The sequence below is a fragment of the Pleurodeles waltl genome, chromosome 7 (genome assembly GCF_031143425.1).
Source record: "Pleurodeles waltl isolate 20211129_DDA chromosome 7, aPleWal1.hap1.20221129, whole genome shotgun sequence".
Classification (NCBI taxonomy): domain Eukaryota; kingdom Metazoa; phylum Chordata; class Amphibia; order Caudata; family Salamandridae; genus Pleurodeles; species Pleurodeles waltl.
In genome coordinates, this window is record NC_090446.1 from 773,876,912 (window position 1) to 773,894,950 (window position 18,039).

Below are 18,039 nucleotides of genomic sequence, written 5' to 3' on the forward strand. Positions count from 1 at the left end.
CTGCCACTCCACTCTACACCACACCTCTCTGCTGTGTCCCACTTTACCCCACTCTACTCTACCACACTCTACCTCTTTACACTCTATCCCTCCCCACTCTACCCCATGCCAATACACGCCATTCTACGCTACCCCACTCTGACACTCCACACTGCACCACTCCACTCACTCTACTCCTCTCTACGCACTCTACTCCACACAGTCCCACTCTATGCCACTCCTCTCAGCACCACTCTATGCCACTCCAGTCTGTGCTGCTCTACGCCACTCTATGCCATGCCACTCTATGCCAAACCACTCTATTCCACCTTGCGCCACGCCACGCCATGCCACGCCTCCACTCCACTCTGTGCTGTTCTACTGTATGCTACTCTCATTACGCCACTCCACTCTGTCACTCCACTCTATGCCACCCCAGGCTGCTCTGTGCCACTCTTCCCCATTCCACGCTACTCTGTGCCACTCTACTTGTACGCCTCTCTACTGTACTCTACTCTACGCCACTCCACTCTATGCCATTCCAGGCTACGCCACTCCATGCTGTGCCACTCTACTCTACACCACTCCACTCTACTCCATTCTTCTCCATTCTCCTCTGTGCCACTCTCCTTTATGCTTCTGTACAATATGGCTAAAAGACTGGCAAAGCCAATAGCTCCCACATACGCGAGACCTATTGCTGTGCCAAAGGTGGTTGTTGCTTGTATTTGGCCACATTGCACCCTTGCTACTTCACTGTGTAGATGGCAAGCAATGTGTATTATATATATCTGTACTGAAAGCTCTATATTACATTTCAATGAATAGAAACTTCATATTCATTGCAGCTAGCAACCATGTAAAATTATATTTAAGAACTAAGTTTGCAAGTGCAAAATACCACCAAATTGCTCTTAAAGTTGCCACCTTGCTCACACAGGGCCTTAACTTGATAGTGGGCATGTAAGTTCATGTTAATGGAGGAGTTGCCAGCTGCTCTCTAGTTTGTAATGCCATTTGCAGTGGGCTCCTTCACTCTCTTTTGTGGGTCATCACTGACATCTAGGCACTATGCTGGTACTAACATGGTGATCAAAGGCATATTCCGACCCTCTCTTGTAATACTACTTGTTTTTTCTGTAGGCGAAGCAGGGGTGGGGGTCTAGTAAGGCTACGTTGATCTGAATTTTAAGGACTCTCTTTCCACAGTTAGCTTTAAAACTCCAAAGTTCATATGTAATTCATCTTTGTCTACAATTCGCCGAACCTGAAAACATTTAATGTAAGTTTAAGCTTTTAGGGCCCTTTTTTGAGAGAATTAAGAATTGTGGTGGAAACTGTAAACATGGAGTAGAATCCACCACCAAATTTACTCCACTGTAGTAGTGGTATTGTAGGGGAATTTTAACCGTTGGATTCTACTCCTTATTTAGAGCTTCTTCCTGAAATTCGAGGATTTTCAGTTTGCTACAAACTCTAAATTTATCTTGCCACATGGCTAGAGGAGGTCTTCTTGAATCCAGAAACCTTGAACCATATTCTAGCCATTACAGTTGCAGCACTATTTCCGGTCTGCGTTGTGCTCCCCTTCTATTCCACTAGACCAGTAGCTGGTGGTCAGTGGTGCCACCATGACTGTCAGAGGTTTCCCATCTTCTAGAAAAAAACGGTATTGCGACTTGCAGATCATGAGATATAGACCCCTGAAAAAAAACTTTCTGGAACAAAACATTGGGAACTGGCCTACTAGATTACCAAGTGTCTCTAGGGACTCCATTATGAGTCCTACTGGAATAGTGCATCAGTATTCCAACTGCTTAAACTAACAACACTGTTGTTATTGGTAATTCTGTGAGGTAGGAATGCCACATATTGCCAGTTTGATCCCCTGAAAATGGAAATTATGGTGGGAATCGGAATTACCTCACCCAATTCTTGTAATAATTCCTTATTTTGGGCCCATTCCCAGTGCTTAGAGTTGCCAGTTTTCAGCTGGGGAAATGTGTGGGGGCAGTTACCAGGAATGCAGTATTCCTCGTTGTAATTCTCAGTTTGGCTGGCCAGAGTACCATGCAATAACGTTGGCCTGAGAGCTCAATGTTAACTGTTTTCTGGTGCCTTGCGTAGAGGGGAGCTGTAAAAATATTTAGAATTGGTTCTTTGGCCCAGGATGAGCAAGATACTTCTGGTGTATCTATGAGGTTCGATATGTGAATTTACTTACCTGCAGTTAAATTGTTTTGTTCATAAAATGTAGGAACTGACCGGACAGTCACGTTATTAACTTTATCTAAAATTGTATATTATTTGTGAGTTTCTTACTCCAAACCATCCTCCTGGAGTAAGCATTAGCCGGGCAACCATGCTACCCTAAACAGTCCAGTAACCTCAGCAGTTACTGGCCTGTAACCTCTCACTGCCCTGGGTCTCCAAGAAAGGTCATACACTTGCCAACAGATTAGACAAGTAAAGGCGGGGATAGTACAGTGCCCAGAGACTACCCTCCCTAAGCCAGTTTTGAATTTTAAGCCCCTAGTTTAGCGGCCCTTCATTAGCATCTTAACCTGGACCCTCATGCCTCTATGAAGGCCCGTATTTGTAATAGTCCACAATGAGTGTCACAGGATTTTAATGAATGCAGAAAAAACAAAGCTCACATTGTCAAACACCCTTTCTACATCTGTAAAATAACAAAAGAGACGCTGGCCGTTCATTGGCCATCTTTGCAGGACGTAGACCAACCTACGGCTTTTCATTGATCGACCGTAAAATGGTTATCTCGGGGGCCAGCCTGTATTTCAAGATTCAGAATATTTACAGCGACCAGAAAGAAAAATATGTATGTCGAAGCCAGCCCAAGTGACGAATACAAGATGCCCGTTAAAGCCCACCAACACCTATTTCGCGTAGACCCCAAAGAAGCAAGCAAATGATTTTAAGTCCTCGATGCATGTCCTGGGTTGAAACTTTAGCAAATCCCTATAAAATATAGTACAAAAGCACAAATTAGACACGAGACACCTCTTAAGTGGCCATACACCTTTAAAGACATTTCATTATTAAAAGTGGATTGTATATAAAAATAGCATTTTACAGGCTCTTCATCACTGATAAACTATCAATACCTGTCTGTTGTTTTCTTTTGATGTGTCTTTGCCTCAATCTAGTTTAAATAACTAGTGAAAGGGTTTTTTGTTGTGTTGAACATGCTTTGAAGAAGAAAACTAACAAGTGTTTGGGATTTACCATGTTAATAACTATTGTACGTTTACAGTTAATGTTAGTGTTTGCTGCTTTGGTTGCTTAACATTATATTGAGGCCGCTCATATCGACCTGCTGATATTGCATCACACTTCGACTCCCAGAATATTGTAAAGTAATTGCATGCAATTTTGTGGGCGACCTGCTCTCCACAGGTCATTACAGACTCTGTTTCCATTCCTAGATTTCACACCAGCAAATAATTGATATTAGGTGTGTTGATCTTATTTGGTCTCGGGATGTGAAGAAAGACTAAAATACCCAGAATGCTTTAGGTGGTCCCGAAAAACACCCATGACTAGAAACCGTGTTCTTAATGGCATGGATTGAGGTGGTCAGCCTAACTGCACCCATACTCATCTTGGGTTGTAAGTATAAGTGAGATTACAAATAGTAATTATGCTCTTACCTTCAATATAGTGGTAGGGCCATGTAGTGGATGAGATAATTCAATAAGCTATCTTCTCGTCAGCTACGTTCAGGCAATATACTGATTCTAATTTTGCCATTTTTTGTTTCTAAGGTTTTGTTACCAGCGGCAAGCTTGTTGCAGTTAATGGATGTACGTAAAAACTGCTGTGATTTTCTGCAGTCGCAATTGCATCCCACAAATTGCCTTGGGATTCGGGCCTTCGCAGATGTCCACACATGTACAGAGCTTCTTAATCAAGCTAATGCTTATGCAGGTGAGGGGCGGACTATACATGTTCTGCCATAAATATGTTGAAGTTTGATAACTGTTCTCGTCATGCTCCATAATTATGCTAGTCCACTCATATATTTAGAAATCGAGAGTTTATGGCTTTTCTTGTTTTCCTCCTCACTAGGTACATTCTACTTTTACATATGATAATGATGCTTTGCGGTCCCTGTCCCTTGTAGTTAGAGCAGGAGGTGGGAGGTGAAGGCCTCTACAAAGTGGCTCCTCTTTTTCTGTTTCTTTTTATAAGGCGATCGGTGCAAAGTGAATTGTTTTGCCTCCTAGAATTTGACAGTTAAAACATGAGTGAGATCAGGTTTGCTCTGCTTTTTCTACTGAGTCGTGTCAGTGGCTTAGGGTAGAATGGGCCAGTGACCATTATGTGGTTTGAAGACAAACAGAAATATTTGAACTTTATTCACCCTGCTACTGATAACAAGTGAAGCGTTTTGAGAGCCCAGGTGATGAGTGTTGAATTTTTTTTTTAAGGTCCAGGTGTGCTTTGGGGGCTTTGTTTTGTATTTGCTTGCCTTTTGTGGATGTTTTTTTCGGGTGCTGTGGCATATTGTTGCAGAAGTCTAGCCTGGACAATATTGAGGTCCTAACAATTCAGTTCTATGTTTTAAGAAGAGGTAGGATCCTTCCTAGCATCAGGAGGTGAAGTATTATTTAGAACTACTGAGATTTGTTGAGTACATGGAAGGGCTTTGTCAAATCATACTCCAAGATTATTTACAGTTGGTCTGGAACTTGACCAGCTCGAGTCCTTCAAGCCATTTCTATAGTCTGCTGCCACTGATGTGGATTTTAGTTTTCTAATCATATAAGGCTACTATCTTAATGCACACCAGCTGTCTATCTGCCCGCCCTTTCCCTTGCTTGTCACTTTCTGGGCTGAAGGGCGTCATTATTGCTCTACAGATACTTTTGAAATCAATGGGCCAGCTCCATGCCACATCACATCTGTGAGGTTCTCCTGTGCACAAAACCATTAGAGGAGCTTGAAGGAAAAACAGAGTTTTTGTATCACCCCTTTCTTCTTGACATCAATCAATCAAAGGATTTATAGAGTGCGGCTTATCACCCCTGGTGGTATCCAGGCGCTACGAGCTGTTCCTGTGGGCTGGTTGAATCTCTTCGAAAATCCATGTCTTGAGCTTTCTCCTGAAGTCATGGAGGGTGGGAGTGGTACGCAGGTGGAGGAGGAGGTCGTTCCAGGTTTTGGCAGCAAGGTAAGAGAAGGATCTTCCATCGCTGCAACTGCAGCAGACTCTCGTGACTTGAGCGAGGGTTGTGGAACGGAGCTCCCTGGTGGGCCGGTGGAAGGAAACTCTGTGGTTTATGAGTTTGGTTTCGATGTTGTGGAGGGCTTTGTATGCGATGGTGAGTACCTTGAATTTGCACCTCTTGTGGACCGGTAGCCAGTGGAGATCTCTGAGGTGGGGGATGATGCTGGCCCACCTGGGGAGGTCCAGGATGAGTCTTGCCACAGTGTCTTGGATAGTTCGGAGGCTGCGGCGGAGCTAGGCTAGGTGTCTGATGTTAAGGACGTTCCCATAGCACAGTCTGCTGGCGATGATGGCTTGGGTGACAGTCTTTCTTGTTTCGACGGGGATCCATCTGAAAATTCTTCGAAGCATGCGGAGGTTGTGGAAACAGGAAGAGGCCACTGCGTTTATCTGTCATTCGAAGGTGAGTTTGCTGTCCATGATGACGCTGAGGTTGCAGGCATGGTCAGTCTGGGTTTGTCTGAGCATGAAGGGGCCACCATGAGTCGTCTCAGGAGGAAGTGTTGTTTCCAAAGATGATCACCTCAGACTTGTCCTAGTTCAGTTTTAGACAGTTGGATCTCATCCATTTGGCTTTGTGGGTCATGGCGTTGCTGAAGTTGGTTCTGGGGGAGGTGTGGTTTTTGGAGAGGGAGGGTATAAGTTGAGTGTCGTCAGCATATGAGATGATGGTGAGTCTGTGGGAGCGAACAGTCGTGCCCAACAGTTTCATGTAGGTGTTAGAAAAAGTGAGGCTAAGCGAGGACCCTGGAGGACACTGCATATGAAGCTTTTTGGTTCTGAGGTGAAGGGAGGGAGGCGGATTCACTGGGTGCATCTGGTGAGGAAGGCATGGATCCGTTGGTGGGCGTTGCTACGGATCCCGATGTGGTGGAGTCAGACGGTGAGAGTGTGGTGGGAGATGGTGTTGAACGTGGCAGAGAAGTTGAGGAGGATTACAGCTGTCTTTTCTCAGTGGTCGAGGAGTGATCTGGTGTTGTCCGTTGCAGCGATCAGGGTGGTCTTGGTGCTGTAGTTGGTGTGGAAGCTGTGTTGGGAGGAGTCCAATATGTCTATTTCCAGGTGATCACAGAGCTGTTGGTTCATAGCTTTTTCCAAAACCTTAGCTGGGAAGGGAAGAAGCGATGTAGGGTGGTCATTTTTTAGTTAATTGGGGGTCGGAAGATGGGTTTTTTAGGAGCGGCTTGTACATTGCCTGCTGCCAAGCTGTGGGCTGGAAGGAATAATCCTGATAGAGGTGTTGAGAGGGGCGAGGATGTTGCTGATCTCCTTGTGTCCTAGGTTGAAAATGTAGTTGGGGCATGGGTTGTTGGGTGAGCCGGAGTTGGTCAAGCTCATGAGGGTCGCTGTTTCTTGTATGGGCAGATCAGGTTGCTGGGGGCATCGGTTGAATGGTTCAGCAGGTGGTCGAAGCTGGTGAGTTGGGGGTCAAAGTTGCTGTTTATGGCTGTGATTCTGTTATGGAAGAAGTTGGCTAGAGCGTTGCAGAGGGTTTGTGAGGGTTGTGAGTGTTTTCCGATGCTGCTGGGCAGGAGAACTTGTTAACGATCTTGAAAAGTTCCTTCTGGTGGTTAGTGCTTTCACCTATACAGCCTCGGAGGGTGGCCTTTTTTCTTTTCTGAGGCAAAGATGATATTTGGTCAGTGCTTTTTTTTAAAGTAGTGCAGTCTGCATGGTTTCTGCTGCAGTGCCATTGCCTTTCTAGTTGTTTACAGTCTCTCTTGAGTATGCAGAGTTCAGAGGTGAACCACCTAGCGGGCTTGCTGGATCTTCTGAATGGGGAATTCCTTAAAGGAGTTACTTTGTCCGCACTGTGGAGGATCCATTCAGATAGATTACGGGTGTCTTGCTCGAGGATGCCGGCGAGGATGGGTTGAGAGTAGTGGTCCATTCGGTCTCAGTGATTTTGCCCCAACTGCGGAGGTGCGGGTGTGATAGATGGCTATGGTCTGCTGGTTATGGAGAAATGTACAAGGTGGTGGTCAGTCCATATGAGCTTTGTTGTCTGGGAGAACTTGATTCTGTTGCTGGCTGTAAAGCTGGGGTCCAGAATGTGTCCTGCGTTGTGCATGGGGCTGGTGGCTACTTGTTGAGTCACATGTTGTTCAGGAGAGTGGTGGAGTTGTGGTCGTCTGGGTGAAAATTGAGATCTCCCAGAAACATGTAGTTTGTTGAGGCGCTGGCCAGCAGGAGGATGAGATCGGTGATGTCCTTGCAGAAGGTGGAGCGGGGGCCCCGGGGTCTGTATGAGAGGGTTCCCCTGATGGTTGTTTTGGCATTGATTTGGATCTGGAAGTTAAGGTGTTCTATGAGGTGAGATGAGTCATCCTCGGAGGTGGTACACTGGAGGCTGTCCTTAGGCATGATGGCTTTGCCTCTTCCATGTTTGTGTTGGCCGTCTTTGTGGATCAATTTGTAGCCGTGCGGGGTGGTGCAGGAGTTGTCGGGGGCTGAAACGGGTGTGAGCCAGGTCTTGGTGATGAACATCAGGTCCAGGCTGCGGGTGATTACGATGTCCCATATTTCTGTGGCGTGTTTGGAGAGGGATCTTGTGTTGAGCAGTATGCATTTGAGTTGTTGCGTGGCGGCGGCATGGGGGTCAGAGTACGTCTCAGTGTTGCAGGAGAAGTGGCATTGGCGGCAGGTGAGTGGTCTGACCGTGGTCCGGTAGGGAGATGAGGCAGCAGTTGTTGTCCCTGTTACTGGGCTGAAGGATCCCTGAGTTTGATGGCTGAGTAAGTGTGCATAGTGGGAGAGCCAGGGTTCCTGGCACTGGGCTCGGACGGTCGCAGATGGGCTTGCCTTTGGCATGCCGAGGGTATGCCGGCTGCTCGCGGCTGCCATTATGAAGTTCCTGGGGTGGGAAGAGTGCAGTGGGAAGATGGTGGTATGGGGCATAAAAAAAATAATAAGTAAGAAAGCTAGTGGAATGAGTGGGACGACCCACCCAGCGGCTTATACTTCTACAGAAACATGGTTAAATGAGTGTTTGATCATAAACAATTCAGGATACTTTTGTGGAGATATGTTTATACACTTAACACACCTAACCAAGCTTTAGTCACATGAGGATAGATCGAGGCTTGCGCCACTCAGCTAAGGAATTTCCAAATTTGGGGAAAGAACGTCTTATCAAAATTAAGAATATTTTGGGATTTTGACACTACCCACAAAGTGAGAAGACATTGTTGGCATATTGAGCTGTTGCCAGGGACACCACGAGTTACTACAGTAATCAGAAACATTTAGAGAATGCGGGAAAATCAATCTGCAGTACAAACTCTTATCAGCACTGTAACACGCACAAGAAAATCAGTAGGTGCAATAGTGTCTAGGTTAAATACAAGTAAGTAAGCAGCATGATAGAAAGAAGCAGATTTTTGCGCTCTCCAGGCACATAAATCTAATCTTACTAGGACCTATACTAAAAAATACCTGGGCAGAATACTTCACATTAATGGATGCCTCCTATCATGCTCAGCCTAAATAAGATATGCAGTATTCAAACATTCATACAATTCTGGCAACATACTGTGTCCTTGAATACAGTAAAGATTTTCAGAAAGCAGTTTGTATGCTCCTGTCACACTGTGCCTCTGTTTCTGATGGTTTGTCAAGAAGGGTTATCTTGTAAAGCCTGAGCTATTTGGAAAGCAAAACAGTTGGAATTATTTAGTCTTGTGGATCATAGCTAAGGGGGAGGGGGCTCTTATACATTCATAAGGTCTCATTCAGAAGTGAATCAAAAATCACACAATGAGTTGAGTTACAGAGTCACTTAACTTTGGACATAGTGAGCCCTCCTGATAGCTGTCTAGCCCTTTGCCCAAATCATTTTTTAAAGCTTAAGATGTAGCTTCCATGTTAAGTCTCTGACAGGTGGCAGGGACAGTTTACTGCAATGCTGAATTAGCACCACTTATGTCCATTTTAGGGCATGTTACACCTAGAAACCTTGTGATGTGCTATTGGTGTCTATAACGACCATGTCCCTCTGCGTATACGGATGGGACAACACTAAACACCCTTCCAAAGTGATCTTACAGGGAGACAAGTATGTGATGTCCAAAAAGTCCTACCTTTAATATGCTGACCTCAAATGGAGAGAGAAAAAGAGACCCACATTTGTACCAGCTACTTTGGGGCCAGGGAATGTATATTTGATACATTGACCTGAAAACACTGAAGTTTTTTCAAGCCAACTGGAGAGCTTTAAAGCTTCCAAAACAATGTGAGACGTTTTCCAGCTCAAAAAGATATCCGGTTGTAAAAATATTTAATTTTCAAATTCATCACCAAGGGCTTCTTTTCAAATGATTTCAGTGTTATTAAAATGTCTTTGCCTACCAACCTACAAGAGATCTTTTCCTCAAAGGATCATCTTAAAAAGAGCCCACAGTAAGAACCTGATATGGCAATTTTGAGCAAGACTAAAAATATTGCAACACCTCCGCCTATTAGATTTTCAACAGGAGTGAGGGAGTAGTTAATGAAAATGCCTGCATTTCATATGAACCTAGAACAAATTATTAAAATCTCTGACATGAGAAACCAGAAGCTATGCCAAATTCCAGAAAGAGGTATGGTATGATTGTAAGGAAATGGGCCAATTGTTGGGTGGCCTGCACAAGTAATAGGTCCACAGTCACCCCTTCACTGGAAACCAAATACCCCATTGTAGCTCTTGACTCTCTCAAGATAGCAAAACAGAGCACTCCAAAGCCTTCTCAGGGTACGTGGTGTGGGCTAGTAATCACCATTCACCGGCACACAATAATAAAATGATTTTCCAGTCCGTGCTTTTTCTTTAGGAAAGGAAAAGTACATTTAGTGCAAAAACACTACTAAGCACTACACAGTAATTTACAAATATACATAAAGCTGATGGAAATACCTTTGGCAACATTACATTTGACCCCTCAACGGCCATGACCCCTGAAATCACAGTACACGCCCTCCGTGTACAATACAGCACTTAACCATATAGGAGGGTGGAACTTTAAGTTGTGTCAATGTTGCCCCACTTTATAGACCAAAATAAAATACCATGCAGTAATACATCAGTCCATCGCTGACTTCAAAAACCATATTCCATCTGCAATCATTAATATATAATAACGCATTAGAGCATTGCCACCATGTACACACATTATAATAATAAAGCATGGCAGCTTCTCAGGATTAATTGTTACTGTCAGCAGTAACAATATTGTCCAAATATAACACATGTGTCTGTGCCTTTTTTAAACAAACTTAGGCCACAAAACCTGCAGCCATAAAACTGGGCAATAGAGGTCGGTACACTGCCAGCCTGCAGAACAAAAGTTCCAGCCTTGAGGATGTTTAACTGTATCTGAGTAAGCCACCGGGGTCATCCTTTCTTAGACCCTGCTAACTTAGGTCAGTGCCTTGGTAAAATTTCCTTTGGTGGGAGCTGCTGCACACCCCACTCATTTTTCCATTGTTGGTGGCCCTGCTGACCTGGCGCCAATACATAAATGAAAACTTTGGTCTGGTCAAGTCCTGCATGCTATTATATGGGGCTCCCCCCCGGGAATGTGCATTACCAGTTAGCACCTCTGGCCACATTCCTTTGTGTTGCTGCGCGGCATGAAGCGCGCACCTTTCTTTTCTTTCTTTTTATTTTTTTTGATGGGAGTGCCAGGTCCCAGGCTCCATTGTGAGCAGCTCACCCAGCCCTCCTCTGCTTCCCCATCCGGTACTCTGTCCTGCCAGCATTCTCCTTTGCCGCTGTCACTGGAGCCGGTAGAGCTCACTTCCCCTGCCTGCTCCATGAGTGCAGTGTGTTCCTCCTGGTGTGGTGGCCAACCCATCTCCACTAGACATGAGCACAGGGAGTGGACATGAGGCTGCTGCAGTTGAGGCCCGGAGATAGGATCCTTGGCACCTTTCTATTCTTCTTGAGGGGAGGGGGACACAACAGCGCTCCCCCCTCAGTGAAGTCGGGGATCCGGAGATGGGGGTCCCACACCTCTTTCCTTTCTTTTCAGTGGGGGGCCAGATAGCACTCCCCCAGTCCTTGTGACATTGGAGACCTGGAGATGGGGTCCCATGCCTCCCTTGAACATAAAATAAACATCTCATCAACTCCTGAGAAGTTTTGCAGACTCTGGCAGCAGAGCTCCCCACACTCAGGGCACCAGCCTTTCACATTCTTCTATCCTCTGGTACTTACCTCCTCCTGTGTGGGCACAGAAGTACAGTTCTTCCCTCAGCTGGTCCTTAGAGGGGGTATTGGGACCAGTATTCCTGGTCCGGGAGAGGGACCCACTTGTCTTGGTGTCAAATATAATCATACTTATTAGTATAAGCGGGTATCAGGGGGGTTCCTCCATCCCCGTTGTCCATGGCTGCTGCCCTCGAGTTCTGGTGTCCAACTCCACCAAAATAGCGCACTCTACCATTTGTGCAAGACTTTTCAAGAGGCAGTATGTGGAATGTTCTAGAAGCCAGGCACCCTTGGCCAGTTCTAGTGTGCCTCATCACCTCTCCGCCCCTGTCCCAACCCTCCTGTACAGTAAGCTGGGACAATTCTAGATGCACCTTCCAGGAGTTACTAGTCACTTATCTTCTGGGGGCCTCAGCTCCGCCCCTCGCTGACGTCACTGCCATGACCTTTACCATCAAAACTTCAAAGAGGAGTCCCTCCTGTGCTGGCTCCAGAGGTTTGGGCTCCCTCCTTTGTTCAATGGTCTTGGGCTGTCTCATCCTTGATACAGTGTGACCACTAATTAATGCAGATTATCTTCCCCACTCAGCCCTCCTCAGGAACAGAATAAAGCACTGTTAATTGCTTTCTTTGTGTGGGAAGGCTTTTGTTCATTAAGTTTATTTAACTTGTCCCAGCAGGTTGACAAAAGGCCTAGGCACTTGAACTGAACCAGGGCAGTATGACAATACTGGATGAACCATAAAATGAACATGTAGCTTCTTGGGACTTGTATATTTGACCTTGGTGCATGCTTTTCATCCCATTTCAATACCTCACAGGCCTTTGTAGGCCAGAGGAAAATGTTTCTTCCCTCTAAGGCAGACTTCCCGCTATGTATATAATAGTCACTGTAGACAAGACAGCAAACCACACTGACTTTCCCTATGAGCGTCCACTAACATTATAAGCCTACCCCAGATCATATGTTATTAAGAGACCTGAATAAGTACACCTATGGGAATATAACATGCATACCCTTTTCCTTCACATAGAAGACAGGAGGTGGGAATTCATTTGCTGATTTAAAAAAATTATGAATTATTTTATTAAATGAGAAATATTTTGGAAGCGTGCGCAAATTTGACTAGGGCAGTGGTTCTTTCTTAACCTGTGGTCTGGGGGTACGAAAAGCCGATTTATGACGTCTGTGACTGCTTGAGTTACATATTATTAACAGATAAATTAACTTTATGTAAATAAAGAAGCAAAAATTAAAATTGAAGCATTTAAAACGTCCAGTAAATGTGAAGCAGTTTGAAATTGGAGACTAAAAATGAAGTTCGTATCCTCAGATTGATTAGTTGGAGCACTGCAAGTGCGCCCATGAGTGACTTCAATTGAATTCACAAAAGCTCCAACCTTTCCATTAAAATTAAAAGTCTGATGTTTGTTTATATTTGTGTGAGTTAAATATTTCATTCTTTTTGTATTTTTTGATGAATGTTTCTGTATTTTTGTTTATCATTTGTCTACATAAAGTATCAAAATTGTTTAGGCCTGGGTCATCGGCTTCCAGTAATGACTCAGTAGGGGTCCCCAGATTCCACTAAAGATTGAGTGGTGGTCCCTGCGTTCCAGTGATGATTAAGTGGGCTTCAACAGAAGTCAAAAGGTTAAGAACCAGTGGACTAGGGCGCCCTTACATATTTAAGAATGGTTGAAAACTCATGTACATTGAAATATTGAAAACGGGGTTGAGGTCAAATTACAATTCATTCTGAAACTTGCGTCATAAGGGAAGGCAAGACCCACATACATACAATGGTTCACTTTAAATTAAATGCTAGATTGCTAGGTAGTGTGCTTTAAATTGCATATATATTAAATCTTCATTTGTAAAAAGTCTACTTGTGAGTGGCCAACCTTTCAGATCTTTAAGACACATTGGGGAGGAGGAGGAGGATGGACATTCCTTTCTGGTCTCTAATTTTACTCCACATTCCTGGAATTCGTATAGAGGCTCCTCAGAGCTCCACAGAAAAGATCAGAAGCTGTAAACATCAACATGATAAGACTGTTTATTTGCACCTCCTTTTTGCCAATTATCACAAAATCAGAGGATGGCCGAACAGCACAAACTCCACAAAGGCCTTCTCTGAAAAGGGTGACTGAAGATACCTGGACTACAGAGGGGGCGGCGGCAATCAAACAGCAACTACTTCCAACGCTGCATACGATGGGCTCCACCCGCACACTTATTGCATGGCTCACTTAGGCCCTCCTCGCTCACACACAAATGTCCTTTCAGCCCCTAAGGAAGACATCAGGGACCGAATTCAGCAGACCTTTCCATGACAAGGAGTTGGAACAGACCTTAGCTTACCTACAATGAGTGTCTTGCAAATTCAGGCTGCAGCTGATCCAATTTTATGTCCTCCACAGGGCCTAGCTGTCTCACAAGTAAATAGCCCACATCTTTCCTGGCACTTCCGATACTTGCACCAGATGCAACACCCCTGAGGTCGACCTGAAGCACATCTTGTGGGATTGCCTGCGGCTGGGGTGATTCCCAATATCTCCTAGTGGTTTGTGGAAGTACTGGTAATATATGCAAAGTCGCACAAGTTTAAAGTTGCAGCTCGATACCTTGATCTTGCCCTGATCTTAGCTAAGAAAACTACTACAAAGAACTGGAAGTCCCCACCCCCTGCGTGCCTGAACCACTCGCTGATGCTGTTGACCCGTTGGGCCAAACATGAGGCGACGGCCTAACACCCTGAGGTCGCCGGGGGGCTCCAGTGTTGCCCATTGGCTCCAGAGTGAAAAGAGCTGCTCTCCAAACTGATTGATCTGACACTGAGTCCACTGATCCATAAACAAGAGCTTATACCGTGAGCAACTTTTCAGCTAGTGGCCCATCCATTCGCACTCTGATGGGGCTCATGCCTAACTTTTGAAGGAAATGTGGTTCCATCAGCTCAAGGTCTCCCATCTCCCCATCCTGCCCACCATCCTGCCCTTACCATTCCCCACCCACACGGGGTCGCCTCAACACCAAATAGCCCACTACCTCCTTATGCAGTTGTATATACTTTACATTATTTTATTGACAAATGTACATCCTTGTTAATTGCTGTGCTTGTATAATCATGTATAAAAACTCAAAATAAAATACATGTTTAAAATCACTATCTCAGAGGATGTTAAAAGCATGCCTGTGCTGCTTAATGCCCATACTTAAGTGTTTCCAGTTATGTGCAGTACTTAGCCGAGTTGGAAACTGAGGAATCGTACAACTAGCATATTACAGAGCAACCAAATAAATTGATGAACTACGTTTCAAATACTGGGAACTTTATATAGGAAAAAGCAAATGTGCCTGCCAATAGTAGAGCAAAAAAGTATTGTTAAAAACATTCAGGCAGTGATGGGAACCTTTGAATATTTGAAGCATGAAAAGTTACAGGGCATTTAACATCTTTAATTTAAACATTTGTTTTTACAAATACTTGCATTCTCGATACCGCAGCTATACCAGAGTGCAGCAAAACTCTAATTTGATGGCATCATACAATAGTTATTTAAATCGTGATACATGTGGATGTGGTTTTTATCTTTGATGTCATTTATAGATACTAGTTAGAAACATCTTACATCAAAATATCTATAGCTATAAATCTATTATATATCAAAACAAGGCCCTTTCAGGGTTAGAGTGACGCATAAAATATTGAAAAAAACAAAGGAGAACTCTGGGAAGTTCCCAAATTTAGGTGGAGAGCAGCTCTAGTAAGGAGCACCCTGCAACACCAGCGACACTCTAGATTTGCTCACCTCAAATGTCTGCTTATCTAGCAAAGTTTTTAAGCATAGGATCAGCACAGTGCTATCCTCGCCGAGCTAGATTATGACAAAGTCTTTTGCCATTTGTACAGCAAAGTCTTTAAGCATAGGATTGACACAGTGTCATCCTCGCCGAGCTGTAAAATGACAAAAGCCATTTACCACTCCAGGCACAGTATTACAGCTTTGGACTGGTAAAATACCATCCAGGCCATCCTGGAATGAGTAAAGCAACCCCTGACACGTGTTTCGCTCTCATTAGAGCTCTTCAGAGGGGTTTAGCTTTGTCCAGACACAAGGGAGCACCCAGTATTTTGTCATTTTACAGCTCGGCGAGGATGACACTGTGTCAATCCTATGCTTAAAGATTTTGCTGTACAAATGGCAAAAGACTTTGTCATTATCTAGCTCGGCGAGGATAGCACTGTGCTCATCCTATGCTTAAAAACTTTGCTGAGCAAATCTAGAGTGTCGCTTGTGTCGCAGGGTGCTCCTTACTAGAGCTGCTCTCCACCTAAATTTGGGAACTTCCCAGAGTTCTCCTTTGTTTTTTGCATAAATATATATATATATATATATATTTTATTTTTTTGTTTGTTTTGTTTTTTACGATCAACAAAAGTTCTGTGCTGAAATTGAATCATAATCTCGTACACTCAGAGTAAGGATTGTGCTCATTGTTGCAGGTTATTGAATGCTGATGACCTTGTTCTGTTGGACTTAACTCTCATTGTCCTTCAAAGGGTTCATCCAGAGTAGAGACAAATACAGTTCTATTTTCCCGGTTGTACTTCACTAACAATCGCCAACAATAGGCATTCCAGAATGTTTCTTTGTTTGATGATATCTGCTTGGATTTTAAGACCTATTGTGGCACCACTCTCTAGATGGTACCTTTTAAGAGCAGAGCATAGCTTTCTAAAACTGAGCAGCAAGAGCAAGGTTTCTCAATGAGGATTTTCCTCAGGTGTGCAGAGAAACTCTTGATTTTTAGTTAAAGAGTCAGTTGTTATATGTGCATTACATGGAAGCTTGAAAAAAGCAAGAAAACACGCACTGTGTTGCCAATCCTTGCACTGTAGGATCACCGCACGTTCTCAATCCCAAGTGCTTTGGACAGTGGCACAATACAGCGTTTCAGGAATATTTTATAACCAATTACAAGTTGCATATTGGCATGGTATGGTTATATTTCACAGCACAGGCTTCACATTGATTCCACGAACCTACAACAATGGTTTGTCTTTCCTAAGACGGGAGAAAAAGACACATGAATTTAATCGAGGTCTAGAGGGGTAAGATGATAGCATTTGCACGGCTATGTATGACTTAAGCCCGTACATTTCTTTCATATTCTCACACTTAGCAGCATACAGGAGTCATTACAAAACCACACTGTGGTGCAAGCTAACAATAGCGGGTGTTCGAAGTCAAAGAATTGCAACGAGGCAGAATTCTCAGCGATATCTAGGATGAGCAGGGATACTCCAGTGTACCTGAGGAGCAGCGTGCTTCAGTAATCGAGAGCTCTACCTTTGTTTCCTCCAGAATGCAGAACTATTCCCCCAAGCGTAACTTTAGATTAGGTTACCTTAATCTACCAGAGCTCCCTTAATGCAGAAAAAAATAACCGGGGTACCAGGTTTTCAGTGATGGCGCCACTGGTTTGGAACTCTTTTCCCCCGCATGTGAGAGCTTCAGGACTCAGCTAAAAACGTGGCTGTTCAGGCAAGCATACGGTTAAACATCGCATTCTTAAACTTAACTTCTCTAGCACCATGAAACCTTTTTGGTATATGTGCGCTTAATAAATGGCTTATAACATAACACTACACCTATATAGCGTACTTTATTCGTTTTCTCGTTTCTAGTTGCTGTTAACAGTTGTAAGTTATTATCCAACTCAGTGGCACTCAAATGATCGATCTCTGAAGTATGACAGCCTGGGTGGACGAGTTGAAATCAGACCCTCTGACCATCATGTTACACCCAGATCCATACTATTGAATGTATTGCTCTACACAGTATTCAGCTCTTAGCTGTGCTTAATCTCTGCCTTCCTTTGTTGTACATTTACCTCTGAAATCTGCCTGTAACCGGCGTACATGAAGTCTCACCTGGACCTAAAGCGCTTTGCCTCGCAAAGGGTATGGAAAGCACTATATAAATAGCTATATAATACAGTTCGATAGAGCAGAAGAGCATTGATGCAGGCCATCTTCTGCCACAGTTTGTCCGTATCCTTAGTGTGTGGCAGACAGACCCAGACCACCAGCAGGTGAATGTAGTACATGACAGATATGACACACATTGCACACCTCGGGTAACCCCGCAAAGCTCCACAAACGACTAAAGCTGCCCCGTATACACATAACTGCACAGTTGCCAAAAGCTGCCAGCAAGTATGTTTACCAGGCTAGCAAGTCCAATGAAAGAATGAAATAATTAATAATGAACTGCCAGGTCTAGGTACGCAAACTAAATCACACGACGGTGCTTCCTGCTTTACGGCTTAGTGGATGGATGAATAGGAAAATATTATTCTCTTCAGAAAAAAGGAGCGAGAATAGCTTTTGTTCAAATGTTACGTAGTTGATTTGATATGGATGGCCAGAGCTCGGAAAACTGGATAGGAATGTCCACCTCCTCCCAAGGTTGAGCGTCTTTGAAGATCCGGTGTAGATTTGTGTGACCTTACTGGCTCCGTGTGGTGCGGCACGTTGGGCATCATCGTTAGCCAAGCGACAGGCACAGTGGTGAACGTGTTCTTGGTGTATAGTCGTGGGAGTGAGTG

The 18,039-nt window shown here is 44.3% G+C and overlaps 1 protein-coding gene across 4 annotated transcripts in view; it reads left to right on the forward strand.

Annotated features, from left to right (window-relative positions):
• The window catches only part of LOC138245566 (kelch-like protein 3), a 416,865-nt gene that overhangs the window by 243,154 nt on the left and 155,672 nt on the right, over positions 1 to 18,039 (forward strand). For 3 of the 4 annotated variants that reach the window (XM_069199266.1, XM_069199267.1, XM_069199269.1), the window contains one exon: positions 3,765 to 3,927. The exons of the other annotated variant lie outside the window; for it this stretch is intronic. In XM_069199266.1, coding sequence (XP_069055367.1) covers positions 3,765 to 3,927 — 163 coding nt within the window. The remainder of the gene's footprint in view (positions 1 to 3,764; positions 3,928 to 18,039) is intronic. 4 annotated transcript variants of the gene reach the window in all.